This window comes from Pezoporus flaviventris, unplaced genomic scaffold, assembly GCF_033815535.1.
Source record: "Pezoporus flaviventris isolate CSIRO_AGI_PZ_B2104156 unplaced genomic scaffold, CSIRO_AGI_Pfla_v1 ptg000025l, whole genome shotgun sequence".
In the NCBI taxonomy this organism is placed as follows: Eukaryota; Metazoa; Chordata; class Aves; order Psittaciformes; family Psittacidae; genus Pezoporus; species Pezoporus flaviventris.
Genome location: NW_026892573.1, coordinates 15,547,248 through 15,559,878, shown reverse-complemented (window position 1 = coordinate 15,559,878; position 12,631 = coordinate 15,547,248). Strand labels below are relative to the sequence as shown.

The following is a 12,631-nucleotide window of genomic DNA, read 5'->3' as shown; positions in this document are numbered from 1 at the left end:
GACTACTTCCTGCTCATTGTATTCAGAAAATGGAAGCCTCATCATATTCATGTTCCTTGCCACAGTATGAATAATTAGCATTGTATTATGATTTTGTTTGCCTGGAGTAATAAAAATACGTCCTTCCTGAAGATCAATTTTACTTTCACAATAAAGGTCATAGTATATAAAGTAGTTCCTGGATCCTTTAAAATATCAGTTTCTTCCCACAATTATTTTTGTGCTCTCTTTGAAATCTTTTCCTGTCGTAGTCTGGTTTTAGTAATCATTATTCCACAACCAAACACACTGTCTTCTCTGGTAGCAAGCCCACATATGGGCTGCTCACCCAGAAGAAGGACATGTTGTAGATAGATAAATAAACCCATATTTCTATACTGAAACCATACTGAATTAGTTTATTTTCCACTGACCTGTCTTCCAATGTAGAATTTTGCATTCATGTCCTGTTCATACTGATGTATCACAACAATATAACTATGTGTAAGATTTATGCTGTGTTGTTAATACAAAATGCCATAGTAGATCTTTCCTGGAATATTATTATTGCTTTCAACGGGAAAATACTATCTTTGGAACTATAAGGACTCTGGGGAGTCCTTAGAGCAGCCTTACAGTACCTAAAGGCAGCTTACAAGTAAGCTGGAGAGGGACTTTTTACAAGGACATGTAGAGATAGGACAAGGTGAATGGCTTTAAACTGAAAGAGGAGAGATTTAGGTTAGATATTAGGAAGAAGTTCTTTACTGTGAGGATGGTGAGGCATTGGAACAGGCTGTCTGGAGAAGCTGTGGCTGCCCCATCCCTGTCAGTGTTCAAGACCAGGTTAGACAGAGCTTGGAGCAACCTGGTCTAGTTGAAGGTGTCCCTGCCCATGGCAGGGGGTTGGAACGTCATGATCATTAAGGTCCCTTGCAACCCAAACCATTCTATGATTCTGTAATAAAAACAGCCTATGGAGGGCAGCAAACCTCAGGGAATTACAAAGTTCTGTAATAGAAATTCTGTAAATCTGGTTTTAATTTGATTTTTCAGTCATTTACATTCTTCAGAAAGTAACTTGATTCTATTATATTTTATCACTTGATATTATATATGTAAGGCAGAGCTTCATAATATTTATTAAAACAAAAACAAAAACACAAAACAAAAAAAAAAACAGGTCTTAGTATATGTAGATGACACCAAAGTGGTGATGTTGAGAGGAACTTGGAGAAGGTGCAGGAATGGGCCATCAGGAACTTCATGTTCAACAAGGACAAATGCCATGTCTTCCATCTGGGAGTGACCATTCCTCTGGGACAAGACTGACTAGGGGCTTTACTGACACTCTTTGCTGGAAAGGATGGGGAAGTCCTGGTGGGCAGTGGTTAAAGAGGAGTCAGGCATGCATCCCAGCACCCACGAAGGCTATCAGCACTGTATCAAGAGGAACACAGACAATGGATTACCAGGAGGTGATTGGGAAGTGATTATCTCCTTTCACGTGGCTCTTGTTTGCCTGCATGTGGAATAAGATGCCCAGTTTGAGGGTCTCCAGGAGAACAATCCTGATATGGAAAATTCTTGATGACCTGGAGTATGTTGAGCTGAGAGCACCAAGATGGTCATGGGCGAGAGCCCTTGCCATCGGAGAGGGGCTGTAGATACCTGGGCTGCTTCAGTTGGGCGGAGGTGCATCCTGCCAGTACCAGCAAGGAGGTTACTGAGAATACAGAACCAGGATTTTTACTCGTAGAAGGACAAAAAATTTCACCCCAAGTACAGTCAGATCAAGAGTCTGTGGAATCTCCCTCCATAGAGGTTTTCAAGACCTGAGTGGACAAGCAACTTGGATTAAACAGTTGCCCTGCTTTGAGCAGGATATTAAACTAAGTAACATCCAGAGGCCCCTTCCAACCTGAATATTTCTATGATTCTCTTTACTGAAATACTATAATAACATACTACCTATGAGGGTATATTTCCCCTCAGGTAGGGCTCTTTTCAATAACAAAAGCAATCAGTTCATAGGCTGAATATTCAAGGTCCGTTGAAATGCTTGAGAATTGATTTTCTGACTTCTCCAGGAGCGTAACACAACCAGGCTGAGAGTGACTGCAGGTGGCCCTGAGTCAGGCAAGCAGATGTGCATAGCATGCAAGCATGACTCTCCTGTACAGCACCTGGACCCAAAGAACCAGTCTGTGTTTGCTAATAACTTATATTCCTGCCAGAATCTAGGACTCCTTGTAAGATCAAGCACATTACTAGTCTGAGCAACTTGATAGTAAAGTGCAGTTGAAAGCAAAATTAAAAACCCCGTGTTGCTTTACATAAAAAAATACTTGTACCACAAGCACTCTACTTACCTGCTGTAAGTAAACTGCGTTCTTAAATGCTGCCTGTATTCAGCTGACTCACTCATTAACAACTGCAAGGTTTCTGGAAAATACTCCAGCTGTGCAAGGATTATGACTTGGTTCTGTTTACACACAGAAAAGAAAAAAAACACACATTATTCTCTTGCCTTCAGCATGTCCTGGTCTAAGCAAAAGTGGAAGATGTACAGCACTTAGCAGGGCTGGCCCTTTTCACTCAATACCAAGCTGGGAACCCATCACTCACATTGCTAAATAATGTCCCTTTGGGGATAAGGAGAACTTTTAGCAGGTGCTTTTATGTGAAAAATTCTCTAAAAAGCAAAAGTATGTTCAAATTTGGCAAATTATGAAGTGGAGCAAGTGGACATTCTAGTGGCATAGGAATGTGATTGAGCATTGTAGGTTATCCACTTCTAAAACACAAAGACAAGAAAGCAAAAACATTACAGATATGCCTCTCTCTATATTTTTACTCTATTTCTGAAGACCACAGAGCAAGCAGCTTGTTGTACATTCAGCAGCTGTAAGCTTTGCTTCAGAAACCCTGATTCTAGCACCAACACCGTGGCCATTAGCATGGAAAGACACCAAAATTAAACTTTTTCTTGAAATGATATCACACCATAACAGATTTTTAAAATAAAGCACAAAAAGCATGCAACTTTCCATGAAAAAGAATTAAAAGTTGACCTCCAGATGTCATGAATTTCTCATCATTAAAAGAATCAAGGTGTGGTTTCTGTTTCAAATCTCTTATGATTTGGGGATCATCCATACGAATTGGTAAAACTGGACATTACCAGCAGTACAAGGATCTGAAGTGAAAAGAGAATGAAGAAGCAGTGAATTTTCAGCTAGCCTCGAGCTGGAAGGCACATGGTGCAAGTGTGTCCTGGGTTCAGCAGTAGCAGTCATGTTTCTCCTCCTTGGTAGCTGGTGCAGTGCAGTGTTTTGACTTTCGGCTCGGGAACAGAGCTGATAGAGATGTTTTGGTTTGGCCAAGGACTTTGTGAGCCTCATGCTCTGCCAGGGAGGAGGGGAAGCTGGGAGGAAGCAGAGACAGGACACCTGACCCAAACTGACCAAAGAGGTATTCCATACCACAGCACGTCATGCCCAGGATGTAACTGGGAGTTAGCCGGAAGGGCTGGGAGACTGCAGGGTTGGAGGAGGTATCGGTTGGAGCTTGGTCGGGCTTGGGGGGCGGCAAGTTATCGGTCGGCTGGTGCTGAGGTGTTGTATTCTCTTCCCTTGTTATTTCCTTTATCATTATTATCATTGGTGGTAGCAGTAGTGATCTGTGTTATACCTTAGTTACTAAACTGTTCTTATCTCAACCAGTGGGAGTTGCATTCTTTTCGATTCTCCTCTCCGTCCCTCTGGGAGCAGGGGGAGGGCAAGAAAAGGGGGGGAAGTGAGTGAACGAATACCTGACTGGGTTTAAACCACGACAAAGTGTTAGGAGAAACTAATGAAAGAAACATTTGCAGAAAGGCAGACTTGTAAATGCTCTTATAAAAGGACCAAACTCTGAAAGAGAAAAGAGGATATTTCTATTGTGGTTTTGACTCCTTGAAGTTTATTTGTCAAAGTATGGAATTCTTTCCAAGTGGATTATGAAAACATGTAAAATGTAGCACAGGTCCTTAGAAAATTAGTCTGGATTCTGTATTCCTCTTTTCCTTGCATCCTCTTTTCTTTCTAAGCAGATACTGTTCTTCCTTCACAACCTGCAGTGTTTTTTAGGTCATGACAGACTAAACTCACCCATTCAGTACCATGCAGTAATTGTATCTGTGTGAAAGAGTTGAGGTATTTGTTGCCTCCCTGAAAGAACAACGAATAATGCGAGGAAGAGTACAAAGTTACAGAAGAGCAGTTATTTTTACTTCCCCCCTCCTTGCTGGCAGGACTGGGAGTTTGAATGATGTGGGTTTGGCCATCCAAGCTTGAGCCTTGCCATCCTCAAAGCCAGGCAGCCCAGAATGCAGAGTCATACTGCTCTGCCCTGGGCTGAGGTGGATGAATGCTTAGAGGTGGACGGTGTCTCCCAGGCCGCTTGGTCCTTGTGGTCTACAGCACGGCTGACTGGCGTAGTGAGGCGTCGGGCAATGTTCTTGTATGCTTTAGTTGAGTTGGTGGGCAAACAGTATTTGTGGCTTCTCTTGATTAAGCATATGTTTTTCATCACTTGCCTAATTGCCTTATCCAACATACGTGGTGTCCCTAACAACTACATAGCAACATACTGAAGGTCCAGCTGTGGGCACCGGACACCAGTCTGATTGAGTGATGCCAGCTCAGGAGACTGGCACACCCCTACCCCAGTTTCAGGAGTCAATTAAGGTGTAAATCAAACTGGAGATTTGCAAGTGAAAACGGAGATGATTTCAGAAGTTTCCAGAAAATGTTTCTTCTTCAGGAGCCCCCACATTCTATGATATTTTATCCTACCTCACAGATTTGAATACCCACTTACACACGTCGTGCTCTTGAGATGAAATGAGAAGCCTACGTGCATGATTACTGAAAATGCCAAGATCTGTACTGTAAAGATTGTTGCAATTCCGGTGAAGTTACAAGCTCTCTATTCTATAAAATGCCTGTCTGGTTTTGTGCGGGGTTGGTAACCGCATCTCTGTCAGCTGAGATGAACTGGACCCCAATATTCACTGTAACAACCCCCTCCTTGATGACAACCACTGCGTGTGGTGACTGCTCGAGGCAGGCCCTACGGCCCTATGCCCAAGCCAAGGGGCTCATCCGGAGTATCCCACGGGTGGGTGCCCAGTGGCGGGAGCCCGATCTAGGGAACACTCAGACCCGAGGCTCTGCCCGTCCCGATGCTGCTGCCCCAGCCAGGCCTGGCCCCGGCGCCACAGCCCCCGGATGGACTACAGCTCCCGGCATGCCCCGCGGCACCGCCCCGTCCGTACCACACCTCCCGGCGTGCCGCGGAGCTCGCGGGGGATGCCGGGACGGGGGGGCGGGGCTCAGGCGGAGGTCGCAGCCCGCCGCCTTCCACGTGGTGCACTGCCCGCCGCGCCCGGGGCCGGGGAGGTGGCCGCGGTTTGCGACGCTTCTTTGCGGCAGTGCGGCCAGGCGCAGCCGCCGTGTTCCGCCCGGGAGACCGGCTGTTGTGCCGCTAGCTGGCGGGGCAGGGAGGGCGCAGCGGAGGAGGGGGCTCGGGAGCGCAGGCAGGAGCCCCGCCAGCCGCTGCATGGTCCGCGGGGCGGCCTGGCGGTCTCCTGCTTCTGCTGCAGCTGCTGCCGGGCGGGGCGCGCCGCGGTCGGGGTCGGGTCCGGGGTCGGGTCCGGGTCCGGGTCCGGGTCCGGGCGGCGCAGCGGACGCTGAAGATGGACTATGACTTCAAGGTGAAGCTGACCGGGGAGCGCGAGCGGGTAGAGGACCTCTTCGAGTACGAGGGCTGCAAGGTGGGCAGGGGCACCTACGGGCACGTCTACAAAGCCAAGCGGAAGGACGGGTGAGTGACCAGCCGGGACCCTCCTGCACCCGCCGCGGGCTCTCCGCCACCCCCTGGCCCCGATCAGTCCTGCCCTGGCCGCCCTGCCCTGCGCCCGCCGCCCCCCGATCGTGCCGCCCTTCCCCGACCTGCTGTACCGCTTGGTGCCGCCGCTGCTGCTGCCGCCGTTTTAAGCACCGTGGTTCGCGGTTCGGGGTGTGCTCGGCTCCCGCGGGTCGCTTGGAGCTTTCTCGTCCCTGCAGCGGGATGCTGGAGCAGCGCTTCGGTAGGGGCAGGTTCCGAGGAAAAATACATGTAGTTGACGAAAACGGGTCTTCTTTGCGAATAAATCAGTAGCCACTTTCAGTGTTCAGCCTGGCCAGCAGCTCCGTAAAACGGGGTTTGAATTTATTTAATTATAATGCGTTTTTGTCTGATTTATTATTTGTAGTCACCATTTTAAGTATTCTCTCTAGCTGCCTCTGGAACCTAACTCTGCTGGTCCGTTGGGGGTTTTAGAATGCTTTAAAAGGGCTTTTATGTGCCAGTTCTCGGTACAGACCCGAGTAAATGAATTTCTTTGCCTAAATGTGTTAAAGAAAAATCTAGCAAACTGTCATTTAGGTTTCCCTCGCCCATGACATAGCATCACTTGCCGAACAGCAGAACAATAGGAAGTAAGGAGCAGAGGAAGCAAGAGAGGCAGGGGTTGGCTTTGTAACAGGTCCTATATTTCAAACTACATCCATTTGTTCTGTTATAGTGGTGCTCCGTCACTCAAACAAGGTGCATTTTAGAAGTTGGAGTGTAATTTTTCATAGCTGATACACTAAAAAGAGAACTTTTAAAGCAGGCTGTGGTCAGTCACGGCTGACTTATGATTTGGTTCTGTTTACATAAGCTTTAATTCTAGAAATGCTATAGCCGGTACGTATAGAAAGGCTGTAATGGGACTGGTTGCACCGTGTCTTGTCTGTGTCTTAAACACGCTGATTTTAATTGCATCACAGTTTTTTCAGCATGAATTTTGTTTGCTGCTGTGAGTTAGCTAACTGCTTTTCTACTCAAATTTTACATTTGGATCCTTCAGACTAATCACAGGGGAGATTCTTACCTTGCCTGAATTCTGCTTTTGTTTTCTGGGAGGGAAAGAAGGATGAACTGTTGTGCATGTGATAAGCTATTGCCCCAAGTCTCTTTACAAGCAGGTAGTAACTTTGCTGTACAGCCAGTCATGGTTTCAGTGGCAATAAGGAGACCTGTAATATGAAAAATAGATTGAGGTACTGAAAGATTTGAGTGCGATTCTAATGTTTGTGTCAGGCGCTTTGCAGTATGTTGGACTGCAGCAACATGTAGGGAATTCAGCTCACAATACTGCTGAAGCATATATTCCATCGTATTTCGGTGAAATCATCAGCCTGCTTGGTGTTGTTTGGGAGAGTGTGTTTAGAGCTGCTCCTGGTAGTGCTGTTTTGAGAAATTTGGGGGAAAAATGGAGGCGTGTGGTTTAAAAGAGGAGGCTTTACAGTAGGATTTCCTCTCGGTTCTTGGGCGTATGTGATTTTTTTAAATCCTCTTCCCTTCCAGATTACTGAAAACTTTCTGTTTTAAATATACCGTGTAACTACGTTTGGACAGTCAGTAAGATATGTAAACCAGAAACATCCATAGATGCTTTTGTGGTTTATAGTGTACTTGCACATATGTGACTTTAAATTATGTGGATGGGATTAGGATTGAAGTTAAAGGTTCCATTTACATCCCTTTATCCAAAGAAATCAATTAAATTGCAAAAGCAACTATGTAGTAACACTTCATTTTCCTGAAGCTATGGTAACGTATGGATATATGTTGTATCTTGCAGTGGGGAGTATATAAAACAGCTCAGTGTTTGTATGCTGTTAGATGAACAAGCTGAAAAAACATTATTGTATTGTTTTAGTATTGCCTAAATGGTGTGTACTGATGATGAATAGCCAGCTTGATTTTTGAGTTGTTTGTAGTGCTTGTATAGCTCAAACTTTCAATAGATATGAAGTTGTTCTCTTTTAGTAAATTTTCATAATTTCCCCTTTATAAATTTAAAGCTAACTTTGTTACATTATTCTAATTCTTGTGTTAAATAACATTTTATTAAGACTATTGGAGCAGCTTTTTCTGAAATGACACCTACATACAGATGTCTGAGTAGAAGAAAGAAAATAAATAATTCAGCTTGTGCAAATGTATGTTCAAAAGCTGTTGGTGATAAAAATGCAGTTTAAGAGTAGTAGGAGGTGGTGTCTGTAGGTATGACTTCAGTCTTCACCTCTTGTTTTTTGATGGCTTTTACAGCTGCCTCTGAGTTGCAGTGTGGCAATTGAAAACCAGATAGCAGCTGTGCGCCCTAATTGTAGGATGTTAATTGTATGCCATTAAAGCTACACTGGAATGTTCTGAAGGACAGTGTTGTAGGAACCTTGATGGAGTGACAATCCTTCTAGTGAGTGAAAGGGACGTTCTGTAGAAAGTGCTTTAGTGAGCTGGTGAGGGTGTAACCTGGATTTCATGCCTTCTTCCAGCAAAACTGCCAGTCCAGCCCTGTAGTGCCCTTTGCTGTAAGGTGAGGTTTGGGGCCTTGACTGGTCTGTCTTAGAGGATCATGAGGTACAGCTCCACAGACGTCCCTTCATATTAGCTGCCAAACTTGACCCGTCTGAACATCAAATCAGCTGAGTAACGATGTAAAGCACTACAGCTGAGCTCTACCTGGTGCATTGCCTGCAGCAAGATTGCATTCTGTTTGCAGGCTTTTATTTTAATCCTTCTTATTTTGAAGTCTGTGGTCTCTGTGGTTGAGTCTTCCTGGCTTTTTATTGAATGGTGCTGTCTTTTCGTCAGTGCAGTACCTGCAGTGCGCTCTAAAACCTGCTTAGAGCAAGCTCTATGTGAATTGATGGGGTTTATTTTTATAGCAGAAAGGTGTTCAAGGTGGCAATTGACTCTAATGGCAGACACTGGGAATGGAATGCAGGCATGGCATGTTGCACATCAGTCTTCAGATAAAGAAGCTGTTGCTTGTCTCTGATAGTAGTAGAATAGTTTGCTCTTTTTTTTTGTCCAGAAAATGACAGTTATTTCCTGCATAAAAGCTGCTTTGTGTGCCAGTTGAGTGCTCCCTCAGGAATATTGCTTAACCCAGATATTAACCCTACCTATTTGACTTATGCTGGACTTGGAATATATGCCAGCAGCTTTTAGTTTGTTGGACTAACATGCACATTTTATTTTCTTTGTAATTGACTGGATCAAGCACCTTGAAAGCTCGCTAGAACCAAGAGCCAGGTATGGGGGGCCTGAGATGCAGGACATTGGGACAGCTTGTGAAAGCCTGGTGCAACACACCACGTAGACACTCTTTTTGAGCTGGCAGCATGTGCTGATGCCGAACTGGTGCCCAGTTTTATTAACAGGACTGATCTTTCAGTGCATTCTTTTGTTCACTCTTCTCTCTCCCTGCCGTTTTACGGTGCAGATATGGTTGGAAATCTGAGAGAGAAGCCTATTCAGTGGAGCAAGCAACTGTCTGGTTCAGTGGCAATTTGGAATGTTTCCAAATATTCATTTTTCCTGCTTATCAGATGTGGTTTGGATGAGAATAAGAAACTATTGGATGTATCTAACTTCTATATTACAATAGTCAAGAATGATACAATTGAAGTTTTCAAACTGTAGTAACAATCGCTGGTGCTTTATTGGAAGCTTTTCTTAATCTCTTGGAAGGAGACTTGAGTGGTGAGAGTGTTGGTGGGAACCAACAGTGAGCAAGCTAGTGCTCTCCTAGTCACACTCAGAAACTGTGGTAAGTGATGCAGGTCCCAAACACAAGTGCAGTTGGAGATCTTTTGAAATTTATTTTTATTTCATCTATATTCAGTTCTGTGGTGGAAGTTTTGCTGTTGGTAGAAGGCCAGAATCTTTCATTTGGACATACTAATACATTGAAATGATGGAAATATATTCATCCGCTGGACTTCTCCTTGAATGCTTCAATCAGTCAAATCAATAGCTACATTTTTTCCGTGAGAGCCCGAGTTGTACAAGAGGCAGAATGATGGAAAACCAGTGGATGTCCAGTAAACTACTGATTTGCTTAATCTCTAGTACAGTATGTTACAGTTCCTACTTCCCGGTTAAAAGGATATTGTTAGAATGGTGATTATCTCAAAAACTTTTGTATAAAGAGAAACTGAAAAGATCGGGAGTATTTATTTCCTTGGTAGGGAAAAAAGAGAAAGTAGAATGTACTTAAGTTGGATAAAATAATGAATGGTTTGGTTAATGTGTAAGATGGCTGCTATTCTTGTTTCACAGTATTTGAAGAGGGGACATGGAATTTCTTGATTACCAATAAGGAAATTTTATTGCAAAGTAGATAAACTGCATCGTGTGTTGTCAAAGGCAAAAATAAATCAGGAGCTTAGTGTCCTGTAATCTTATCAAGAGCAGTCACTTCTGACTGATGTAACTGGTTGACTGTTGTTCTGCTCTAGAAGTTAGGCTGCTTCTGTTAGAAGTCAGGCCAGGCTTTGCAGTGCATGCGGAAAAGCCCACATTTAGGAATTTTGATACTATTTTTTTTTAAACACTGGGTCTTTCATAAGGTTGATACCAGATTAGTTCCAGTTCGTGTTAATAAGGGTATGTATTGACTGAGTTATGTCAGGTTGTAGATTGCTTTGTCAGTGTTTAAATCAAACTGATTTTTATTGAGAGGTCTGTTCAGTTTGGATGTGCCACAAATAGAGGTAATGAATTCGGGGAGAGATTTTATTTGGCAAGAAGCGAAACAACGGGTTTGGACTTGAGCTTCTTAATTAGTTCTGCATGGAGCCTTTGCCCAAGCTGTGAAGTTCATGCTGTTTTAGTTTTCAGTGTAAACTTCCAAACAACTCTTGTCTTCCCTCAGACATGAGGGATTTTTTTGTTTTGTTTTGCTTCTCCTGAATGTTCATGTCTGTTGATTGTCACAGTTCTGAACTGAAGCAGTTGGTGCAGATACAGGCCTGCAGAGAGAGCTGCAGTGTGGGCATGCAAGCCTTTGGCTTCTGACTCCTGTCAACGATAGCACGGAACTTCTAAATGCCACAGATTTTATTTATGTATGTAATATGTGGTATTATTTTCTTAAAATACATGCCCTGAGTCTCTTTTGGATTCATTACCACAGTAGTTAGAAAGTTTCTAATTAAACTATATCTACATAATGAGGTATGCATGCTGTATGGCATGAAGTCTTGAGCTCTTAAATGTTTCTGGTAAACCACTCACGTAACTGTCTTCCCGTCTGTTTCCTTCCCTTCTCACCTGGTGTATAGGTTTTTAAGGTCATGCGGTTGAGTGAGTCCTCCTGTAGCCCTTGGACTTTATTTGGCATGATCTTCTGTTATCTTGTCACAGATGTTGGTTTGTTTTCATAGCCTCCAGCAAAGCTGAGTTAAGTGTTTCATTCCTACCAGAAGCCTTGACAAGTGCAGAGAGGAGGTTGTGGAAATAGTGTTGCAAAACACCAGAGATCTCTATCAGCTTTTATTCTGGACTTACAAATTGGAATAATATATGTAAATAGAGGGGGCATGTGCTGTTATGCTTGATTTCTCATGAGGGAGTAGGTTTGGAGGGTGCTGATTACAGATAAAGGTGCATGTCATCAGAGGATTCTGTGTCTTGCCAAATGACAGAAAGCATGATTACTCCAGCTCTTGAGTGTTTGATTTTTCTGTTTTAAAGTCTATTGGAAGTTTAAAACACCAACTGACACCGCCTCCCCCCCCCCCCAAAAAAAAAAAAAAAAAAAAAAACAACCCAACAAAAACAACAGAGCCGTCATTTATTGCCATTGGAACCTGAAGAGCTATAACTTGCGTACTGCTGTAGCAGAAACTGAAAAGCCTCTTGTTTAAGAACAGAATTTTAGTTATGCTGAAATTTGGAAATTCCAGTGGAAACCTAAGGAAGGTACAATGGCTCAGGCTTGTGTATGGCAAGGCTGTACTCCCAATGATATGCAACAGCCAACATTGTGATATGTACTTCGCAAGACCTACAGGTTATGGCACTGATGCATCCATTTTGGCATTAAAAGGTTATTGTTGTGCCACTGTATCAAAATAATTCTAAAAATCTGGCTTTTCATTGACCTTCCTGACGTATTCATTGGTGTGCCTGAAATAGTGATAGAAGCAGAGCATTCTGAATATCCAGTTACTAATGAGATGCTTCCACCAAAATAATTTTCCATAGATGAGAAGCAGGACATTAGTTGCAAATATCTGGGTAGCAGCATTTTCTCAGCAAAATCCCGGGGTGTGTGTGTGGTGTGTGTGTGGTGTTTGTTTTTTCCTAATGGCTTTCTTGGGAACAGAATTCTTTCTGTCTTGGTTTTGGCTGGGATAGAGTTAATGAACCCTTACTGGGTTTCTGTCTCAAGGAGTGAGTAGGGAGGGAGAGGCGAGTGAGGAAACTGGGTCCTGGGGGTCTCCTGGACCAGGAGGGACAGATCTTGCAGCTCTCGTTTCCAGCACTGAGTTTTGAGAGTTGTGATAGGAATCTCAGAAAGACGCTAGACCTGGCCTGGAAGGAGCCCGTATGTCTGAGAGCAGGAATAAAACAGTGGCATTAAAGGGTGATTCTGACTTAGTAGTTTTGTGTATTTGAATAAAAGTACTTGGAGAACAAAAGTTCAAGTAAGTAAGCGTTAAGTACACACAGTGCAGGTAAATTGCAGTGCAGAAGTAGTTCTCCAGTGAACAGGTTGAAGGCA

The 12,631-nt window shown here is 43.8% G+C and overlaps 1 protein-coding gene across 6 annotated transcripts in view; it reads left to right on the top strand.

Annotated features, from left to right (window-relative positions):
• The first annotated feature begins 5,673 nt into the window (after nucleotides 1-5,673).
• The window catches only part of CDK8 (cyclin dependent kinase 8), a 74,781-nt gene continuing 67,823 nt past the window's right edge, over nucleotides 5,674-12,631 (top strand). For 5 of the 6 annotated variants that reach the window (XR_009744167.1, XM_061457609.1, XM_061457610.1 and 2 more), the window contains exon 1: nucleotides 5,674-5,847. Coding sequence is in view for 4 of the 6 variants with exons in the window: in XM_061457609.1 (XP_061313593.1) it covers nucleotides 5,720-5,847 (128 nt within the window). In the remaining 2 variants the exon portion in view is untranslated. The remainder of the gene's footprint in view (nucleotides 5,848-12,631) is intronic. The other variant, XM_061457611.1, reaches the window with a different exon arrangement.